The following is a 24365-nucleotide window of genomic DNA, read 5'->3' as shown; positions in this document are numbered from 1 at the left end:
AAATCATCTTCAATGGCACGACTGTGGAATGGGCCAATGAGGCCGACTACCTTGGCTCGACCCTCGATAGCAAGCTTATTTTCAGGCAACAGGTTGACAAAACGGTGACAAAGTGTAACGTTTTGTTGAAACTTCTGTACCCTTTGATCAACCGCCGGTCATCATTGTCCCTGAAAAATAAGCTTGCTGTCTACAAGCAAATCATCCTCCCTGTGATCGAATATGGCATGCCGGTCTGGGAGAGCTACGCTAAAACCCACCACCTCAAACTTCAACGGGTCCAAAACAAATTCCTGAGGATGATCCTCAACACCCCTCCCAGGACAAGAACATCCGAGGTCCACCGTCTGGCCGGAATAAAAACCTTACATGAACGCTTTGGTGAGTGTAAAGAAAAGTTTAGGGTCCATTGCTTGCATTCGGATCAGGCTCCAATTAGGGCGCTAGTTCCAATCTAGGTTATCAAATATTTATTGTAAATATTAGTGTACATAGTAGTTAGGTTATCAAATTTTAAAAAACACACCAGCGCCTCCTAAAGGCCGTCATGATATATCATATTAACACTTAAATAACAATGTAAACATAAAAATTTAAAATTGAAGTTGGAGGGCCAAGCCGGCCGAGCACTGTACATGTAGAAAAATAATAATTGTAGAACAGAAAATGATTAAATAAAGAAGAATTTTACTACTATTACTAGAAGCAGGAGAATTGCGCGCCACCGTGTAGCACGTGGTAAGATTCAGACGAACGTTAATTCCACCGTTATCCTCGTTACGGTGCGTCATCCAAACTGCGCACATTCTCACGAAATCGGAAAATGCCCTGACTACATCGTCCGGCGACAAGGCCCCGATCGAACCTGAGACTCCTAACACGAACCACTCCACCGGCGGCAAGGCGTCGTCGCGATCGGGCAAGTTGATTGCTACCGTCGCTCATATCATAAACGTGCTGCATACACCTAGCCAAACATCGTCGGACATCGCCGTCACTCCCATGTCCTACGTGCATACAGGTCAGAATAGAGTAAGCCGATATTGTAAACCACAATCTAAACAATCGTCCCGGGACTGGATAGGTAGGGTATGATACACATTGTGAATATACGTATACCATGCTCAAACGACATCCAAAGCTAGTGTTTTAGATTTGATGAAGGAGATGATCCTCATTCAAGTGGCCTGGTTTGTTTTTTTGCTTCGTTTATTTTTTTTTAATTTTTAGGAAAAGTTTTGTAGCTTAAATTAGTGGTTTTGGTTTCGAATTCTTTCTGGATTTGTCATAGATTGAGGAAGTTGAGTGTTTCAGAGTGTTTGAGCCAAGCCTTATATCCGCCCTTAGGCAAGAGTCTCTGGCCGGAGTCGGAACTTGCGTTTGCAACCTTTCCTTCGGAAGTGGCGCTTAAGTTGCAGGCGTTGAGAAACCAAACCGCTCGTTACACGTTTGCGTGCGTTTTGACAGTTTTCCCATGGGAAAACTGTCAAAACGCACGCAAACGTATCAATTGTGTTTGGCCCATTACAACTCAATTATTTTAGTGATACGTTGATAGTTGAAAATTATTTCCTGTATCTGATAGTAAAAAAGAATTGAAGTTTCAAATATTTTATTTTTTTATGAGAATTTCCCCGCGTGCTGCGCCTGGTCGGCTAGTCACCGGTCAGACAAAGGAACGTACTAAATTTGAACATTAATAACACTGGCAAACAACCGAAGATTTTCCATCGATAATTCCAAAGAATTTGCATTAGAACTCCCGAAGAAATTGCCGTGACATTTTCTAAGAATTTCACATGGACATTTTGAAGAATTTCGCGTATATGTCCAAAGAATTCCTCGTGAAGTTTCCGAAGAATTACCGATATTAAGAAAAGATTGCCATGGAGGGTTTCTTGCGGAAATTTTGGAGAATTCCCCTTACAAGTTTTAAAGAATGGTTTTTGGAATTCAAAAGACTTTTTCTTTGATATTCCAAAATGCTTTCTTTGTAAATTTCAAAAAAAAATTAATAAGGGAAGATCCATTAATTACGTAAAGCAAAAATTTTACACCCTCATCCCCCCTATGTCACACTTTGTGTATGTAGCGTCTGAAAATTTTGTATGGGTTGAAACACTTCACTGGACCCCCCTCCACCCTCTAAGCGTTACGTAATTTATGGACGTTCCCTAAATACTAAGTCCCTCGGTAAATCCTAATTTCTTTTCACTTGAATCGTAGTGCAATTCACACCATTGAAATGAACAGTCAGTGTAAGCTAAGCTAAATAATTACAAATAAGCCTATTGGTGCAAAGATACGATCCAACGGCGATTGACATATCAATGGTTTCGTGCAATACTGACACAACTCAAAAATTTTCGTTTTAACCATATGGACGGTAAAGCACGAAAATACTAAGAAGTTTCACATGACCCAGGTCAAAATTCACAATACATCAAAAGTTATGCTAATTTTGAAATATGATGATTTTTGAAAAAAATGTATAAATCCTCGTATTTATCGATTTTTTGATGTTTCAAAAAACACACAAAACAAATCCTTTTGTATCAATACATGCAACAATATCTATGGAATTCGAAATATTCACAAAATTGAATTGTAAATACCAAACGACAACTTGATGTGAAGGACACACTCAAAAGTAGACTCACTTCAGGTTAAACAAATATTTAAAAAATACCCAGTTAGTTCACAAAGCGATACTATTGCCCTTCACATGCATTAACATACACAGACAAACATAATCTCAATATGCATTTTGAACTAACTCGAAAGATATTTGATCCTGGGCCTTTAACTTATTGGACTCCAAAGGGTCAGCTGGAGCTTTTGGAACACTTGAGTATGAATTGTTTAATTGTTCCATTTATCGAGGATGTTGATAATTGCTACATCGTGCCATATGGTTGTTGAACAGAATGATGCAATAAATATTCAAATTATTTAGGTATTTTCTTCTATCGTTTAAAAAATAAATATAATAAAACTGTAAACACTACAAAGCAATATAAGAAAACATAGCATATCAATGTCACAAGGTCACTTTAACAAACACTCTGTCTGTGAAACAGTCTTCCTATTTTGTTTCAATCGCGACAAATTTATTCACATTCATGGCAATTCATGATTTTGATCACAAAACACTACAAATGAAGCGAAAACTAGATTTTCGTATTACTTACACAAAATCTGACAAAACCAAATTATAGTTGCACTATGGAGACCGATTGAAGATTGTTTTCGCCAGTTTTATCGATCACAACACATCCGCTCGTGAATAGACTGTGCGGTGAACAGAGCGTGCGCCGACTATATGTGGCGTAGCGAAATTGTTTACGAATGATTGTGAATAGCGACAACAGACAGCAACTGATATGCGGCGGCTTCCTAGTTGCCAGCAGACGCCTGAGCAAATCGAGCCACACGTTTTGGCATCAATTTATGAATTTGGGTATAATGGAACGTCCTATCCCCAGGGTAGAAATATTTCACAGTCAATGCAGTGAAAAACATGGATCTCAGTATAATCTGCAGTCGCTTTCATCGCCGCCGTGGTGAGTGCGACTGGGTGCAGCCGAAAAATCACTTCCAACACCGACAGTTCAATTTCGCATTCAGCCACTCACAAGTCGCTCTGACAGGCTGCTCAGTTCGCGCCGTACCGTATGACTGTGAGTGGCCCATTTAAACGCGTGGTGATTTTTTTCAATTTGGTGGGTGAATGTGTACATTTTGCTGTGGTAAATTTCATCTTCGCGGCGCAGTGGGTGATGTGAGTTCTGTTGTTTACTTTTCTGCCTCTCCGGGAATGTGAGGTTGATTTCAAAGCAGGAAAAAAATAAAAACATGATATAAAAAAACATCACCTTCATCCAGTGCTGCCGAAAATTTACAACCCTGCCTATCCCATTATGAGATTATGTTGCCATACAGCAACAGATGTGTATGATAGTGCAGGGAAATGAATTGGGAATGTTATATACAAACAGGCGCATGACTAATCGATGTGACGGTTAGTAACTGTCTGTTTCGATCCAAGTTAAGGAAATTGCTCGCCACAGTTAGTTGTTGACCTTTTATTGTGAATACAATGTCTTGTTGCATCCAAAAGGACTACTCAAGTAGTTGTACTGGTATATCGAAGTGTCCCCTAGTAGACATTGCTTCGGCATGTTTTAAAATCACCATGTTTCCACTGTGAGTGACGACATTATTTTAGAGTTAAAACAATTGTGTAATTTATTTTGACTTTCAGACAAATTACAAACAAATGTGAGAAATTCCCACCCTCTTTGCTTATCAAGCAAAACAATCGTCTCCTAGAAGTTTATTTATTTATTTATTTCGTCAACCGACGTAGACTAGTACAAATACATATTTTTTATCTTTTTTTTTTTCTTTCGTAAGGAGGTTAGGTTAAGGCACTTCTGGAGATACATAATGACTACGAGGTTTCTATGCGCCAGGCAATATATTTTAGTTGCAAACAGTCTGTTAGTTGACTATACCGAATACTTTATGCTCCGAGGAGGTCGAGAAAATTTTCCACTCAAATATATTCATGGCCGGATCGGGAACTACAAATATGTATGTATATTGTCTATCCGGAATGAAGTTAGTACGCTTTTTATAACGAAGTTAGATTTTTTCCAGATACAGGCAACATACCCAACTTCGGAAGTAGTGCGCTGGATTCGCCCGAAGATGCGCTAAACAACGCATCAATTAGCTCGACAGATAAAACTTCTGAAGAAAGTTCGGTTCGGAAGTCCCGACTTCCGAATTCTAATTTGGTGCTACGCCGACAATAGTAATCCTTAACTGATTCTTTCGCAACAAGTTGCATTCAAAAGGGACTAAAATAAAAACTTTCCCTAAAAAAATAGAAATTTTCCATTAAAATTAGGAAATTACCAATAAAGCAATCAGGGTGTGAGCAATAAATAAATATTAAATTTCCACAAATAATGCAAAATTTCCATAAACAATTAAGAATTTTCCCCAAAACAAAAGTAAATTAGCACTTATAAAAGCGAAAATTGCAATTATAAAAGAAGAATTTTCCATCAAGAAATCAAAATGTTCCACGGAAAAAAAATACAAAATTTCTGTAAATAAATCAACATTAACATTAAACAATTTCAAATTTTTCAACAAAAAAATTTTGTTTTGTCAAAACATACTGAAAAATGATCCGTAAAAAACACCTAATTTTTTTCGTAAAAAGCTCACATAAATCCATAGAATAGTGCGGGAGCCTCCATAAAGAATAATTAAGCAATTAATGGGAAACTATGTTCCTTTACCATGATCAAGAAAAACAATAAAATGATCCATATATCTTGGGAAAATGATCCATAAAACTTAAAGTCCAATCGGGTTGTACGCAAAGGTGACGTTGAACTACGTAGCTGTACATAATGTACAGGTTTTCAACTTTTCTGTTCGATGAGCAAGAGTTTTTCAAGCCCGGGGTAAATCTGTTTTCGTTGTTTATCCTGTACTCCTGAGATTGAGTGCATTACGTACCCTGGTGATGTACATTGGGTTCTGTTTTACACGATTTACCTTTTTCTCAATTTTGCACTCTTCCTAAATGTTTAACGCATATTAATTATCATGTGATTTTTCTTTGATTTATGCTAGATTTTTTGAAACATTTTGCAAAGATGTAGAGAGAACATTGCTTGTAGCGACCAAACGATAGAATCGCGTCGCGGCGATGAAATCGCTTAAGTCTGGGGGAGCCTTATTGATATTAATTATTATTCCTTCACGTGAGTTGCATCGGACTTTGCTTTTCTACGGCAGACACCTAGGAATCAGCATAAACGAGCCGAAGAAAGTTTCCTAGAATGCATCCACTGCAGTAGCGAAGAAGATTCCGAACCCATCTACTGGCATTAATAGACGTAAGCGAGAAAATGCCCAACCTTTCGAAAGAAAACGCGCGTGCAAGTTATCAGAAATGAACTGCACCTACTAAAAGCCGTGTAAGTTGCAATGATTTGACGTCTATGCTGGCTTGACGTTTCCAGTTAGCCTTGCGAACAAAGCCACAGAATCTGGAGATGGCGAGATCGATTCTTAATCCTATCTAGGATGTTTTTGGGTGGGAAACATTCTCGACACCCTGGGCATAGTGTATTTGCCACGCAAGTTACATACTAATTAATAATTAAAGAAATGCTAATAGATTACTAAGAAAAGCAGGCCAAGTTCCAGTTGGAATGTAGTGCTTAGGAAGAAGAAGCTTGCGATGCACTTATGAGGTTGACTGATTCACCGTAATCGATTGCTAAACTGTTATAGCAAGTAAATAATCATACATAAATATTGTCACTGTCACCGACACACTGGAGTCGGTTGTCACGCGGAGGATATGGGCCGCGTAAATGAAAACAACGTAAAAAACGCGTAAATCCCAAAATATGTCTGAATGATCCACGGAAGTCCCGAAATTTGAGTGAAAAAAATCGGATGAAAAGCGATTCGTGTAAAACAAACCGCGTAAAAAATGCACATTGGGTATGAAGCGTTGACTCTTCCTTAATCGAATGGTCCAAGAAAATTGAAAATCCATCGAGAAACGGCTGAGATATTAACGATCAAAGTCTATCATATTTTCGTGACGTTTTTCGATTTTTTGCAATCGTAAAGTGTACCCCAATATAGAAAAGACAGACGTAGTTCTACGTCAAAAACTTTATTTTGATCCATAAAACTTCAGATTTGCGCAATTTTTAACGTGATGATTGTGGGGAATAAAGCGAGCCTGAATAAAGCATTCGCATTTTTTGGTTACATTAATAGATAATCCAAATTTGAAATTCAATCGTAGTAGGTATTTGAAATGCTAGCATACTAAGAAGCTAACGAGAAGAAATTTGAAATTCAATCTCAGTAGGCTAACAGATTGTTCGAAGGGTGACATAGAATATAATTGAAGATCATTGAGTATTCGTTTCTTGAGGCGGAAGGACGCTGATTGTTTATCGGCGACCAAAGCCTATTTTCCACGGAGAAGGTAGACAAATCGTTTGCCTACGACAATGATGATTCATAATTTTGGTCATATGATCCATAGTTTTGATCATTTGTGTAATGATCCTTATTTTTGGTGGTATGATCCATAAATTTAACCATATGATCCATATATTTCAAACATTTTGTGGATCTATTACAAAAGTAATCAAATATAATCAAAAATTGATGGACCAGGGACATGCACTCAAGATCAAGGGCTGACAACACTTCCCTAATAGGCTTTGGATGTTTTCCTCGGACCCGGAGATGTACAATAAGCACAGATCTGGGACCACGATGCTCTTCGCAGTCACAGAGATTTCCTTCCGTGAGCCCCACTCTGAAAATATGTGCATTTAAAGTGTAGTGATTGTAAGAGTCTAAGAAGTTTATCACGATTGGTGTCAACCGAAGATGGGCTTACCTCCATGACGTCGGTAAAGACCAGTTGAAAATACTCATGAGCCTAGATTTAAGGTTTTGTTCGAGCATCTTCTCGAAGTTGTCATTGACCAAAGGATTGAGAACCTCACAGCGGATGAGGAATTGGAGCGATATTTCCGCATCAATCTGTCAGCGGAAGTGCTCCCGCAAGTCCTTTAAGCTCATCGTATGAGTCGAATTTATACATCCTAGCGCGATACGGAGACAACGGTACTGAATCCGTTGAAGCTTCAGCATATGTGTTTTAGCCGCGGACTGCAAGCAGAAACTACTGTATTCGAGGACCGACAAAATGGTTGTTCAATTCAACGTCATAAGATCTTCGAGATGCGCAATGTTCCGGTTATTGGCATTTTTGTGTCAGATACACAATGTGCTTCCAGAAGGTACATTTCGAGTCGAACCAGACCCCGATGTATTTGGAAAACATGCTATGAGTTATTGTCTTACACTGCCAAAAATATCTATATAAGATATATGTGTCGCCGTTCTAGATTTTTGCAATAGCTTCACCCTAATATAATCGATGTAGAACCACAAATAAATTGAATAATTGCTAATTCGAGACCACACATAAAGTTTATTTGGATATATATTTTATTAGTAGTTCGCGTGGAGAATGGTTATGTGTGCGTTGATATACATCATAGGTTAAATCTATGGATTTTTGCCAATAAATATGTGTGGATTTTTAGTAGTGTACCCATCAGTTGGAGCGAGAACTTTTCCGGCTTATGTTTTCTTGACAAGACAACCATCTCAGTTTTTTCCGGAGATAATTCGACACCCTGCTTCGTAGCCCAAGTGAAGCTTGATACACTTTGGCCGTTCCTTTCGTTGGCCGTTGATTTGGCCGTTTCTTTCCCATTACTGCGGCGCCTCTGGTGGCCGTACCGAGAAGTAAAATACATCACATCGTTGCGGAAGGTTTGTTTAATTTATGGTGAAAGTTTCATCACTTTTGATGCTCACGTTCAAAAGTTATCGAAAGTGAAACGCGAGAGATGGGAACAAATTTGGCACACTCACGTTGGAAATCCAACATGGTCAGGAGGAATGATTTTAAAATATCTAAAATTACCGAAATTGACTGTAAAAACTGTCAAACATTATCGGGAAACACTATTTCTTGATCGCGTAGAACAAAATAACCGTGGCTACGACCAGAAACTACAAGTGAAAGTCTGCAGAGCAGTTCGGAACAATTCTGGGATTTCCTTGCGTGATTTAGCGAAAAGGTTCATTGCGCCGTACAGCACAGCTCAAATAATCTGTCGGTTCGAAGGTTTCAAGTCGTATGATGTCAGTAAGCATTCCAAGAGGACCCTGAAACAGAACCTGGTTGTCAAACATCGCGCAAGAATGCTGGTCGAGCAAGTTCTGACGAAATACAATTGATATATTTTGATGGGCGATGAAATTAATATTAAAATGGACTTTCCATTCCCGGGACACAAGTTTTACCTTGCCAAACGAAAGGGTAATGCTCCAGGAAAATTCAAATATGTCTATGCAGGCAAGCTTGCCCACAAATTGATGATATGTCAATGCACCTGCAGTTGTGGAGAGAAAACTAAAGTTTTCATCACTGGAGTGACCATAAATGGGCATATATACAAGGAGGAGTGTCTTCAGAAGCGATTTTCGCCATCCATTCAATCACACGACTGTTCGGTGTTGCTTTGGCCTGCCTTAACAAGCTGCCGTTACAGACAGGATGTAATGGAATGGTATGAACCGAATAATAATGACGTTATTGAAAAAACTATCAACCCACCATAATGCCTAAATTTTCGTACCAACGAAAAATATTAGGCAATTATCAGAGGGAAATTTGCTGCTTGCTGCTGGAAACTTGCTGCAAAACAATCAGAAAATCATCTTACATGGGGAAGTTGTGTGAACAAACTGCAGATCAAGTTGACTGCTCTACTGTGCAAAAAATAACGAGTGGTATTGAAAGAAAAGTTCGAAAGTTCATCCGAAATGCCAATGAATAATTTTTCGATATTTTTTCCTTCAAAGTTTATTAAATTCCCGGTATAATAAAAACTGAACCATCTTTTCATGTACTTTTTCAGAAAAGAAATGTCTAATTTCGTGCGGCCAAATACTAAGTGGATTAAGCATTAGACAAATTGTCCAGAGTAAATATCTTGCAATGGTCCTTGCAGATCAACTGCAGTTGGTCCCGAAACGGATACAACACTGTCATCCGCAAGCTGTCTTTACGAACAATTCGGCATGACACATTCATCAATGTCTCTGACGTAAAAATTGTAAAGAAAGGGGCTGAAACATGAGCTCTGGGGGAGAACCATGTAGCTAATCCGTGAAGTTGCCGAGTCACCGTGAGAAAAACTCATACACTTCTTTGACAACAAATTGTACGAATAATTGTTCAAAATTGTTGAAAATTCACACGAGTGGAGTTTGTCCTATAAGACATCAACGCAAACTGAATGAACGCAAACAAAGCCCCCTTAATGTCCATTTGATTTTTTTTAGCGAAAGTGTGCTAAATTTCTGAAGAAAGCAACGAAAGACAGTCGTTCGTTCCCACGCCCCTGTGGAAACCAAATTGTGTATCTGAGAAAAAACTATTCGATTCAACCTATTTGTCTAGCCGGAATAGAATCATCTTCTCCAACAGCTTCCGGAGACACAACAGCACAGCATCGCGATGGGGCGATACGAATTACAATCCGACCCGGGGTTTCCGGTCTTTTGTATGGCTATCAATTGCCTCCAATCATCAGGAACAATGTTGCACTCCAGTAATTGGTTGAAAAGCTCAATAAGTCTTCGCGACGTCTGGTAAGTTTTTAAGTAAATTGAACCTGATTCTATCCATCCTTGGAGCAGAATTGTTACATTAAAGGAGAGCAAGCGAGAATTTAATACAGATAGAAAAATCCACTGAAATTTACGCTAAGAATCATGCACATAAATGGAACGCCATTTATTAGCTTAATGCCACACGGAATATGGCCTGAATGTATACAATATTTGACGTAAATCGTCAATATTGCATACAAGTTGAATTTTGCATTCTGATTATCTCACAGTATAAACATTTATGAATAGTGACATAGAATCTGTCCATTAAATCTAGACCAACATTTGAAAAGGGCGTAACAGCCAAAATTTATTCCTTCTGATTCTTCGCCTACATATATAGCTATATATGTAGAAGAGGAATCTGTAAGAATAAATTTTGGCTGTTACGCCCTTTTCAAATGTTGGTCTAGAAATTATTATTGGAAAGCTAATAACTGAGTTAAAACGCTAGTCAAGTCTTCTTCTTCTTATTGGCATTACATCCCCACACTGGGACAGAGCCGCCTCGCAGCTTAGTGTTCATTAAGCACTTCCACATTTATTAACTGCGAGGTTTCTAAGCCAGGTTACCATTTTTGCATTTGTATATCTTGAGGCTAGCACGGTGATACTTTTATGCCCAGGGAAGTCGAGACAATTTCCAATCCGAAAATTGCCTAGACCGGCACCGGGAATCGAACCCAGCCACCCTCAGCATGGTCTTGCTTTGTAGCCGCGCGTCTTACCGCACGGCTAAGGAAGGCCCCTAGTCAAGTATTAGTGGAAATTTGAAGGCAAGAAGGAGAGCGCCTTTCGGGGTAACAAGCTTTAGGAGTTCATTTTTATACATCCATCAGTTTACTATAGGGGAAGAGGCCCCAAAACGCCCCCGAGGCAAAACGCCTTTTATGGTTTCCCTCATATTTACCGTTATTAACCAAAAATTTCCACATTTTGAAGAAACATCTAACATTTTGGCGAGGCAAAACGGCCTAGTGGCACTAACCTACAATGTACTTGCGTCTCCATGGACTATCCATACCAGAATGCTGATTCGCCGACGCGTGGTGCTTTGTTCCCTAGGAGCTGCCAGCTAAAAGGCGTTTTGCCTCATGAGTTTTCCGGCAACAGAACCATTTTTTTTTTAAATGTGAATGTTATCAATATGATTGAGATTTTTGACAATTTTTGAATGGCATCAACTAACTATCTTGTTTAACTGATCCATAATGTAAAAATACCCATGAATAGCGTTACAAATAAGACAATAAAGCGATGTTTGCTTAGCTAGGGCATATTGCCCCCCTTCGCATAAAGTAATTTTATCGACGAGTACACAAAGCGTTACATTATTTGAAATTTCTTTCCTATGCTAGAATGATGTATCTCACGAAACGAGAAAAAGTGACTTAAGTGACTTGAGTTCGGAAAAAGATACTTTTTAGTGACATACCCGAAAAAATGACCTAGTCTGAATATAAGAAAATATAAATGTATCATAATACGAGTATATAAAAGTATAACAATATCAAAATAGGGAAAATATAAGAATACAAATTGATAATAAAAAATATAATAATGTGAGAGTGTAATAATAACATGAAATTATAAATATATGGAAACATAGTAGTTTGAAAATATTGAAACAAAAAATATTTAATACAAAAGAATGATATAAAGTTTAAAGGAATATAAAAATTGGAAAATATGAAAATATTTTATAAATTATGAAAGTATACAATACTCAATTATAAAAATATGGAAATGGGAAATATGAGGAAAAAATTAATATAAGGAAATATAGAAGTATGGAAACATAAAAATATGAAATGAGGAATTTTTAAAAAATAATATAATGCAATATGAAAAAAATATAATACGAATATATGAGAACACAGAAGCTTGGCATTGCTTTGGTATACTTCAGTAGACTGGAAACTAGTGAAACTCATGTTCAGATTCAGATTGCTATCAAAAATCAAGATAGGTGTACCGTGGAGGTACCATATTCTGCGCATTTAAGAATTTTTTTAAATAAATTCGTTGTTACCGAAAAACCATAATGATTTATGAATACCTTTATGTAGTAGATGTGTAACTATAATCCACGAAAGACTATGAATCATGAACATTTTAATTAAATTGACTAAGAACATATATTATTAATCGATTCGTAAATTGCCATACGGTTCCTAATTCTGCGCACATATTTTGAAATGTTCCATATTTAGCGCACAACGTTCCTAATTCTGCGCACAATAATAAAAACTCAGTTTGGGTAATTTTTTGTCTTAGGAAATGGTTTTGAACATTTATACAAATATTTCATTACTTTTGCACGTTTTTAGTACCTTGTATGCTTCCTAAAGTCTATCTGGCTACAACGTTTTACCGTTCTTGTATACGAGTATACGAAGTATACGAAAAAACGTATACAAATCCATTATCCGATTGCTCGCCATCGCCACAAGTTGCTATCGACGATCCATTTTTTTCCGTTAGGACAACTTTCCAGATCGGTTATTGTGTCCATGCCAATGGTCAAGTCACTTTATTTCACTTTATGTCTAATTTACTAAAGTTCGCCATTGATGAAAAGGCAATCTTGATCAAATCGGATATTTATATAAATGTAATCCAACGCGAGCAATAAGACCAGTCCTACATAAATGCTAATATTGTCCAAAGTGCTATTTTCTCAAATGTCGGAATGCCAGTCCGACCTAGGAAATCTCCAAGAGAGGAATTATGTCGATTTTTTCAGGGAATATTATTCGTGCTAGTCACGTAATATACACATTTAGATTAGATACCTCTAAGTTTAAAAAATGCTCAGTGGAGTTGTGGTGCGCAAGGCCAAGTAGCAGATATCCCTTGTCTCTTTCCGGATAATCTTCGCATTTTTTTGCTCTTCTTGTTTTATTCTAGCATTTTGAAATATGTTTCCTTGCCAAAACAGTTGCTAGGTCCAATTTGGGTTGACAAGCCAGGCTTATTGTACTTATCCATTCCGCGCGCACAATTAGGAACAGAAAGTAAATTTTGTGCTATATTCTGCGCAACATAAATTGCTTTCTATAAGAAAGAGATTACACTTTAAAAGCCGATTTTTATCATATTGAAGCAACAAATAATTTGCTTTTGCACTTCGCTTTAAAAAAATTGGTCCAAACTTTTTTCTTGCTCAAATTTGATTGTTTTTCTTAATATTTCCGTTATCAACGCTAATTTATTGCTTTTCTATCTGCCCATGACAACAATAAATTCCCAACTTTTCGATGACATGTAAGTAAATATAATAATAACAGTAAAGAAAATTTAAAAAAAATGTTTTAGTGTCAAAGTGCGCAGAATTAGGAGCCGCGCAGAATAAGGCACGCTCACGGTATCAGGTATCAGGTATCAGAACGTCGGCTCAGGAGGCACGTTCCCCTCAATTTGGGAGATTTGTGCCATCGCCGTCACTGGCCTTTCTCATCATTTACCTGACGGAAAAGGAAGTGAAAAGGGGAAAGGAAGAGGAAGTGAAGTTGGAAAGGAGAATGGAACCATTTATAGGAAAGCCAATTATGTAGACGCATGCAGCTAGGGACTAAAGAGAGGTGTCTCAAAAACACAGAGGACGTAACAATGGACGAACGTCAAAGACGAAACACAGAGTACACTGTGAAAAACGCATAATGCGAATCCATATAGATGACAATTAAGCATATGCGGTATTTCGAAAAATTTCGTTTCAGGTGGTTCGAAACGAAATTCCGCGGAATTTCGCGGAATTTAAGAATGGCGAAATCTGTTTTCTTGATTTCGTTTCGTTTCGTAAAATTACAAAAATTTCGCTAGAAAAAACTAGCTTCTAACGAAATTTAACGGAATTCCGCGGAATTTCGAAAAAAAATTTAAACTACTCCATACTTTACATTATTAAAATTTTTGGCTGCGCCGCTGAACAAAACCATTAAGTTGTTATCAAAATTTAGGTCATACAATTTTTTCTATTAACGCTTACTACATAACCCCATTCTTAGTCGACAGATACGTAAGTAGTTTTCTTCTATAAAACGTCATCAGTGTTTCTATGATTTAAATTTTGTGATATTTTTTTTTACTATTCGAATCGATCGTGTTGCTGCTGGTCATAGGACGGCAGCTAGTCCGGGAAGTGAAAAAAATCTACCTCGCGTAGCAGAAAATTGATCGTGTTGATGCTGATCACGCCAGGGAGAACGCGTGGGAGAGAGTGTGGGAGAACGCGAAGTTATAAAACTAATGTTTGCATCGAAGAGCACAAAATTATTTAGTGCGGAATCGATCGTGTTGTAGAAGATTATTAAACGAAGCACATTGATCTTGCGTTGGATTGATTTGAAACACAATTTTCACCTTCTTGCTTTCAAAATAACTTCGTTTACAATAAATATTTTGTCGCTCAACAAGGGGTTTCACATGAATTACCTTCTCAACCAACGATTCCTTTTCCGTAGCGCTCACGGAGATGCAGAGCATTCCTCGGTCTTTTAAAACAATGAGTGTTAAACTAATTTTCCTCTCCTAATCCTAAATTGACTATAAGCACGTGACCAGCATCTTTATTGGTCATGAATTGGAAACTCCGAAGCAAGTATACAATAAGAATAACTTTTTTGTATCCCAAGAATATTATTTAATTGGTGAGCTGGGCAGCTTGCTGTTTCTCGGCCAACCATGATAAGCAACTATGATGTGTATAGTTAATAAAGCTAATAAAGCTCTTCTTTGACTATTTGCACAATATGTGAGGAACATTGCAGATTTGTGGGCATTTCTAGATCTTCGCGCGGAATTTGCAAAAAAAAAAAACTTCGGGGCGGGTTGAAAGATCATTAAAATTGCTGAGAATTCTTTACTTATGATTGCTTTCAGCACATACTGACTATAACAGCTGTTCTCATATTCCAAGGACACACAAACACACATAATAGCTCAGTTTGTCGAGCTGATTGTATATAATACTATGCTGCCGCTAACCGCAAGTCGAGCACATCTGTATATGGACGCCCATGCGGTTAGCGGCAGTATGGGTCTGTGAAATTCAATCTGAAATACATATCTCTATGCTAGGGTGGCTCAAAAAACACTTTTTCATTTTTTTGATGGGCCGCCCTCTTCTAAATTGTGCCGTCTAACTGCAAATCACTGTTTTTGGATGCTTCTGGATACATTTTTCCATATAAACTTCCAACGAGTTTAGCACCGCCCAAACTTTGACCGATTTAACTGAAATTTTGTCCAGAGCATCAGGGCATCCAATGGAGCCAAATAAGAGGGCGGCCCATCGAAAAAACGCTACTATGCATTTTAGAAAGTTGCACAGGATTCTTCTAATGAGCAAATGTATGCTATATATGTAGACGAAGAATAAGAAGGAATGAATTTGGCAGATACGCCCTTTTCAAATGTTGATCTAGTAATATCAATTCTATAACTGCGTATACGCCTGGCAGATGTGGATACATAATTAAGTATCCCACTAAATAAAAAATAAATCTAAGCATTCTTTTTCAAGTTTTGACTAAGTCAATACTTTTTTTTTTATTGTCTTTATTAATGAGGTTTTCGGCCCTTGACCGGTTCACCTCATAAAGTCAATACTGTAAAACCACGCTGACAAGACAATATGAAGTAAGCTTCAGCATAATTACATAATTCTTAGGTGAACTAAGGTTTTAAACGAGATTTGAATCCGTATATAAAAAATCCCACAATTTCTTTATTTTTCTATGGGAACGTCCACAAATTACGTAATTTAGTGGGACAAACAGGCCGCATGTTGGAAACGAGAATCAACGAACATAGAACCAGCATAAGAAAGAAGGAGTCGAGGACGGGTCTTGCGCAACATCATTTGACAGACGGACACAATTTTGATTTCAACAACACAACTATATTGGAACAAATCGAAAACCAGGAGAGCAGGTTAATCGCGGAGGCTTTCCACATAAAGTTGATGGGCAATGACGTGACGGTAAATCTGCAACGAGAATGCGGTGGTATAGACTCGGCCTACAACGCACTAGTGTGCAAAATACGATCGTTGAACAGGCGAACGTCCACTCGGCAGCGACGATGACGCACATGGTGCAATACACACATAGGAGCTGATAGTGTTAGATCGAGTAAAAGGGGTTAGTTATTAGACCACACTGGTGGGATGTGAACGTTTTTTCAATGTAAGTGGGTGAAAAGAAAATTGTATTTAACTAAAAGTAATTAATAAAACATTTTCGCAGATCTGATGATGGCTGAATGGAGTAAGCCGAACCGTTATTAAAAAACGGGAATTGTGTGTGTCGTTTTTCACCGAAAAAAATCAACAACCCAAAGATATGAAAATTCACGGTGACCAAAACCCTACTAAATGAAAATGGTTGATCAAGGAAGGGATATGCATCTTGAACGAGTGATTGTGATCAAGTATGGCAGCCACGAAAGAGAAGTGCTACGAAATTTCCAGAAGGTTTCGATAAAATTAGCAAAAACCAGCAATCGTGTCAAGTTTTTGCTGAACTGTCGGAAATACAAAGTGATACCAGTGTGCCTCAACTACAAAGTGCATGTCAACCTGGAAAATGAGGAATCCCATAGGCAAATGGAAAAAGTGTTGCTCAAACAAAAAATCAGAATATTGAGCATTATGATAGCAGATGCGAAGAGAACACTATCAAGATCGAAGAAGGTAAAAGCAGAGTTGAGGAACAAAATGGACCGACTACTACAGAAGGAAGATTTTGAACAAGTAAGAAAAATGGTGGAAAATAAAGCTATGAATGTGTACGTGACCACGAGAAAGACTGAAATGAAGAAAATTGAGAAACTCAGGAGGAGGAGAGTCGTGAACTTGAGTTACGAACCAAGTTGGGTGGAAAATACGACCAGTTCACCCATACCAGACTTTCTCGAACGAACACTGATGCTAGGCCCCAACTACAACGTACCGAATCGTGAGAAATTTCCTTACATCGAGATGGTTGCGAACATCGATAAATCAATCAAGTACAAAGAGAATGCTGAGGAAATCCGTGCTGAAGTAGTGACGGCGATGACCAACTTCATTAACTTCAACAAACAACCACGCCACCACCAACAGGAATGGATTGTTAAGGATGTTGGAAGAAGCATAAAATTTTTAAAAGAAAATCCAAACCTGTTAATCACCAAAGCAGACAAGGGTAACAAAACTGTCATACTATCGGCAGTGGAATATGCGACAAAAATGGAGGAAATGCTACAAGACACCAGTACCTACGAGAAAATCTCCTACGATCCGACGGCACGGGTGTCTCGTAAAATAAAATCCATCTTGGATAGCTGGAAGGAAAATAAATACATTGAGCCTAAAACCCACAGAAGGCTAAATGTATCAAACTGCAATCCTCCGCGCATATATGGTCTTCCAAAAATCCACAAAGAGGGAAGACCATTACGCCCCGTGGTGTCAACAATTGGCTCTACCACATACAGGTTGGCACAGTACATGTCAAGCATCCTGGGAAAAATCGTCGGGAAAACGGATTCCCATGTTATCAACAGCTTCACTTTCGCAACAGAGATATCAGGAACGCAGATCGACGAGGAAGAGATAATGTTCTCGCTTGACGTCACATCTCTATACACCAACGTACCGGTGGACTACGCAATAGAGTGTATAAACCAACGCTGGGAGGAAATTGAAGACCATACACCGATCGACCAACACAGCTTTGTAGCAGCCGTTCAATTGGTATTGGAATCCACGTTCTTCGTGTATGGAGGTGTCTTCTACAGGCAAACATTTGGTGTTCCCATGGGTTCCCCTCTATCGCCTGTCGTTGCAAATCTCGTAATGGAGCGTCTAGAACAGGAGAGCATACGCGCGCTACAGGAAAGGCAAGTAGTGATGAAAATATATCGTCGCTACGTGGACGATTGTTTCTGTATAGCCAAAACACAACACATAGACACAATCATCGACACGTTTAATGAGTTTCATGAAAAACTTAATTTCACGATAGAGAAGGAAGAACAACATAGACTGAAATTCTTAGACATGACACTACACAGAACAGACGGGCAAATCAAGAAAATGTGGACACCAAAACAGATGAATGGAAGGTATCTGGACTTCAATTCGGAAAGCCCATTCCAACATAAACGGAATACAGCCATTGCATTGATAGACCGAGCAATCAAATTAACAGACGCAACAGACAGGCACAACACCATCATAACAGTACGGCAAATTCTTAAGAAGAACCACTATCCACAATGGTTCATCGAAAAGATGCTCAAACAACGAATCCATCAGCACTACAACACTCTACAGACAAACAAAGACAAAAAGGAGGAAAACAAATTTGTGTCAACACCATACATACCCTGCTTAAGTGAAAAATTATGCAAAATTCTAAAAAAGCATAACATTACACTAGCATACCAAACACGAAACAAAACCAAAAACACTATATTCAGCAAACTAAAAGATCCAATCCCCAAAAACAAAACCAAAAATGTTGTGTATGCGATACCATGCGGCGCTGGTGATAAAAAAGTGTATGTGGGACAAACAGGCCGCATGTTGGAAACGAGAATCAACGAACATAGAACCAGCATAAGAAAGAAGGAGTCGAGGACGGGTCTTGCGCAACATCATTTGACAGACGGACACAATTTTGATTTCAACAACACAACTATATTGGAACAAATCGAAAACCAGGAGAGCAGGTTAATCGCGGAGGCTTTCCACATAAAGTTGATGGGCAATGACGAGACGGTAAATCTGCAACGAGAATGCGGTGGTATAGACTCGGCCTACAACGCACTAGTGTGCAAAATACGATCGTTGAACAGGCGAACGTCCACTCGGCAGCGACGATGACGCACATGGTGCAATACACACATAGGAGCTGATAGTGTTAGATCGAGTAAAAGGGGGGTTAGTTATTAGACCACACTGGTGGGATGTGAACGTTTTTTTTCAATGTAAGTGGGTGAAAAAGAAAATTGTATTTAACTAAAAGTAATTAATAAAACATTTTCGCAGATCTGATGATGGCTGAATGGAGTAAGCCGAAACGTTATTAAAAAACGGGAATTGTGTGTGTCGTTTTTCACCGAAAAAAATCAACAACCCAAAGATATACAAATTACGTAATGCTTAGAGGGGGGAGGGGGGGGGTATACCGAAATGTGACGATCCATACGAAATTTTCAGAAGCTTCATACAAAAAGTGTGACATAGGGGGGAGGGGGAGGGGTTGAAAAAGTCCAATTTTAGCGTTACGTAATTAATGGATCTTCCCTATAGGTACTTACTGATATACAATTGATCAGACTCGGGAGCACACGCTCCACGATGAATCCCTTTGAAAGCGGCACAAATGCTGGGGTATTGCCTTATCACCAATGGTATATGCGGCGAGAATGTGACGATTTATCATAGATTGCCTCTTCAGTTATAATAACTCTTCTGGTCCCAAAACAGTTATTCGACTTCGAAAAAGTGGAATCAGAATTACGTACATAATGTAAAACCAATTCAATAAAAATTCCGCGGAAAAAAAAATCAAAATTTCGTTTCGTTTCGAAAAAATTCGAATTAAATGAACCTTGATTTCGTATCGTTTCGAAGTCTCGAAAGAAATCTATATTTCGTTTCGTTTCGATCCGAATCAACATAGAAATTTTAAATTTCGTTTCGTTTCGTTTCGTTAGAAAAAAGTGTGTTATCGCATACCCTTAATGACAATCACAAAGTACAAAGTACAAAAATCGCATAATGCGAATCCATATAGGTGGCAATTTGTTGAAAACTAAGTAAAACACATATTCATAACCCCATACTTATTGAACCTCACGTTGAGATTGAACAAGAGTAGCCGAACCCGAACGTCAAGAACGAAACACAGAGTACACTGTGAAAAACGCATAATGCGAATCCATATAGGTAACATACACAAAGTACATTGTAAAAAAAATGCATAATGCGAATCCATATAGGTGACAATTTGTTGAAAACTAAGTAAAACACATATTCATAACCCCACTCTTATTTAACCTCACGTTGAGATTGATTATCGCATACCCTTAATGACAATCACAAAGTACAAAGTACAAAAATCGCATAATGCGAATCCATATAGGTGGCAATTTGTTGAAAACTAAGTAAAACACATATTCATAACCCCATACTTATTGAACCTCACGTTGAGATTGAACAAGAGTAGCCGAACCCGAACGTCAAGAACGAAACACAGAGTACACTGTGAAAAACGCATAATGCGAATCCATATAGGTAACATACACAAAGTACATTGTAAAAAAAATGCATAATGCGAATCCATATAGGTGACAATTTGTTGAAAACTAAGTAAAACACATATCCATAACCCCACTCTTATTTAACCTCACGTTGAGATTAAACAAGAGTAGCCGAAGCCTAACGTCAAGGACTAGACACAGAGTACACTGTGAAAAACGCATAATGCGAATCCATATAGGTAACACACACAAAGTACATTGTAAAAAACGCATAATGCGAATCCATATAGGTGACAATTTGTTGAAAACTAAGTAAAATACATATCCATAACCCCACTCTCATTTAACCTCACGATGAGATTGAACAAGAGTAGCCAAAGACGAACGTCAAGGACGAGACACACAGTACACTGTGAAAAACGCATAATGCGAATCCATAAAGGTAACATACACAAAGTACATTGTAAAAAAACGCATAATGCGAATCCATATAGGTGACAATTTGTTGAAAAAAACTAAGTAAAAAAAACATTTTCATAACCCCACCCTTATTCAACCTCAAGGTGAGATTAAACAAGAGTAGCTGAAGCCAAACATCAAAGACGAAACACAGATTACACTTTGAAAAACGTATAATACGAATCCATATAGGTGACAAACACAAAGTACATTGTAAAAAAACGCATAATGCGAATCCATATAGGTGAAAATTTGTTGAAAAACTAAGTAAAAAACATTCATAATCCCACCCTTATTCAAACTCAACTTGAGATTAAACAAGAGTAGCTGAAGCCGAACGTCAAAGACGAAACACAGAGTACACTGTGAAAAACCCAAATTTATCCCCCAGTGGTGATTATGCCTTTCTCGATTCAATGTGTTGAATTCGAATTAGTATGGTAAATGCAACGTAAATTGCCTACATTTAGGCGGTTAATAGCTTTGATGCTGCTTAAAAATAACTCAACTATGAGAGTAATGGATTGCGTCACGGCTAAATTGATTAATGATTTAAAATGTGCATGTACACAGCGTATTTGATAAAAGAAAAATAGAAATATTATTCAAACCACATGAGATATTAGCAAACAAAAACAATAGTGTCCAACTAGGAAAGTTTCTCCGTCGAATGAAACTAGTTGCACTCGAATCGGTCAAGTCCTTCTATATGAAACGTGTTTAACATTAAAAAAATCCCGGGGCTACACACACACACACACACACACACAGTCAGACATGTGCTCAGTTTTTCGAGCTGAGTCGATTGGTATATAACACTATGGGTCTCCGAGCCTTCTATCAAAATTTGGCTTTTGGAGTGAAATTATAGCCTTCTGGTACAACTTTGTTGTACGAGAAAGGCAAAAACGCATAATGCGAATCCATATAGGTAACATACATAATGCACATTGTAAAAAACGCATAATGCGAATCCATAAAGGTGACAATTTGTTGAAAACTAATTAAAACACATATTCATAACCCTACTCTTATTTAACCTCACGATGAGGTTAAATAAGAGTAGCCGATTATCTCGGAGAAGTAAAGAGTCAACTACGCCATATCTCCGGTTAGCGCAGCGAGGGCTAAAATACTGTGAAGGGGGCCCTGGTGCTTCACAGGCTCCGTTTGCGGTTAGGTTCTTATTAGACCCCCCTAACCATTCATTCGTAGGCACGGTAAGCATAAAGCCGCATCACACCGAGAATTAGGGGTCACCTGTATGGTGGACTTTTACCACTGGAACAGGCAATCCGTAATGTTATTCTTAGCCAGATAACCAGCTGCCGACACCACACGGCTATCTAGGCTGTTCGTGGAGAGAAGTTGACATTGACTTTACGTCAACTCTCAATGTGGCCGAACAGCCGAGAAATTCGAAATTCGATTGTTTTTCTTAATATTTCCGTTATCAACGCTAATTTATTGCTTTTCTATCTGCCCATGACAACAATAAATTCCCAACTTTTCGATGACATGTAAGTAAATATAATAATAACAGTAAAGAAAATTAAAAAAAAATGTTTTAGTGTCAAAGTGCGCAGAATTAGGAGCCGCGCAGAATAAGGCACGCTCACGGTAATCCTTGAATTCAATCTAAGACAAAAATGACAAAAGCATTCGTCATCTTCAGTGTCTCGTACGAGTCGAGTCAAGTACGAGACACTGAAGACGACCACACAGTTGTGGTCGAAATACGTATCTGCAAAGATATCGAAATAATTGGTGGAATTAAATGGAGGTTACTTAACTCGTCTTAGACAATTTGACCTAGTACAAAGTATGGTATCAATAACAGAATTAAGTATTATTGAGCCAATTTCTCCTGCTCGGGTAGTAACGGTACAGATAAGCGTGGCCATGAATAATAATCCTAATGCTTTTGTCATTTTTGTCTTAGATTGAATTCAAGGATTACCGTGAGCGTGCCTTATTCTGCGCGGCTCCTAATTTCACCTCGTCTTAGACGGTTGAATACATTCCACTAAAAGAGCTTAACATATTTTTTCTGATGATTTGTTGGTAAGAAGCCTCCTTAAATAAACGTATAACTCGTTTGCCTTTTTTTAAAGAATGGATCACATCCCCCATTATCATATTCAGGGCAGATATATGTTATTAAATAACGAATAACATTCATTATCTGGTGTAACACCCACTGAAGAAGGGACACATTTACCATTGCATTGTTCCGAGCAGATACATTCTTTTTATAGAAGGAATCACATTCACAATTGCCTCATTCCGGGCAAACGCACTTTTTTTTGGATTACGAGGATTCACATCTACCATTAGGGTAATTCGCCAAATGTTGAACGGCTAATTTCTTCGCCTATTGTTGAACGCACGTGCATTTCTTATGGGAGTTCAACAATAGGGGACAAAATTAGCCGTTCAACATTTGGCGGTTTCCCCTACCTTATATCTTTGAAGAAGGTATATACAGGACAGAAGTTTAATTCCGAAGATGGAAAAAATATTTACCAAAAGGCTTTCAATCGGAATTGCAGTTTGATACTATTTTAGGAAAGAAAACTACCCTAGAAAACACTGAACTCTAGAGACAAAAAGCATCTTTTTCAAACTTTTTTTTTTAATTAAGAGATATTCAGTCCAATCCTGGTTTATCTCTTAAGAAAAAACATTCTTTATTTATTATAATTCGACTTAAACATAAGTTTAGTAAAATAAGTATTCTGTCACAAAAAGTAAAAACAGCATTTACAACAGGACAGTTTATTGGATTGTGTGTAGGCATGAGCATCTAATTTGTTGTATACATTATTCATTATTGATTTTCATTGATTTTAATTCAGCACTAAGTCTTTGAATAATGTTGTATGAACTGAATCGATTGGTATCTGAAATTAGGTTTTCCTGATCTAAAATATTCAATTCAATTCCGTACAAGAAAATTAGAGCGTTATAAAATAAGGATATGCTGGTCAAGAAAATACAAAATTAGTTTCTTCCTTCCAGACACGTTTTCTCCATTGGATTCTAAATCAACCATGATGGAGGCGCTCGGTATTTGACTGCTTTTAACTGCAAAGCTATATTTACAACCATTCAAACACCCCTGGTCGTTCTTAGCTTTTGACAGTTTTCCCTTTTCTGGTTTGTAGTGGTGTGTGTAAAACTTTTACACAAACCTCACCTCCACACAAGGATCGCCGAGTGGATACCGGAAAAGCAGAAAAATGAACGGTTTCAAAGAGGATACGCAAGCGTATTTTCCAGCCTCGTGCAAGTTGCATTCGGTTTCATTCGCTTAGTTATTATCTAGCTTC

The 24365-nt window shown here is 38.0% G+C and overlaps 2 protein-coding genes across 5 annotated transcripts in view; one reads left to right on the top strand and one right to left on the bottom strand.

Moving 5' to 3' along the window:
• Positions 1-24365, bottom strand: part of LOC134212127 (glucose 1,6-bisphosphate synthase) — a 340080-nt gene that overhangs the window by 16610 nt on the left and 299105 nt on the right. The window contains exon 1 of one of the 4 annotated variants that reach the window (XM_062689704.1): positions 3192-3346. The exons of the other annotated variants lie outside the window; for them this stretch is intronic. The gene's annotated coding sequence lies outside the window, so the exon portion shown is untranslated. Of the gene's footprint in view, positions 1-3191; positions 3347-24365 lie in introns of those variants that run through there. 4 annotated transcript variants of the gene reach the window in all.
• Positions 16703-19192, top strand: LOC134209700 (uncharacterized). Its single transcript, XM_062685708.1, has one exon. It carries the CDS (start codon positions 16703-16705, stop codon positions 19190-19192), a length of 2490 nt encoding a protein of 829 aa, XP_062541692.1.

The sequence above is a fragment of the Armigeres subalbatus genome, chromosome 2, assembly GCF_024139115.2.
Source record: "Armigeres subalbatus isolate Guangzhou_Male chromosome 2, GZ_Asu_2, whole genome shotgun sequence".
In the NCBI taxonomy this organism is placed as follows: Eukaryota; Metazoa; Arthropoda; class Insecta; order Diptera; family Culicidae; genus Armigeres; species Armigeres subalbatus.
This window is presented reverse-complemented; position numbering and strand designations above follow the sequence as displayed.

Bases quoted from the DNA above. Each gene is read 5' to 3' on its own strand.
- LOC134209700 (XM_062685708.1), top strand. From the start codon at position 16,703: ATGGTTGATCAAGGAAGGGATATGCATCTTGAACGAGTGATTGTGATC.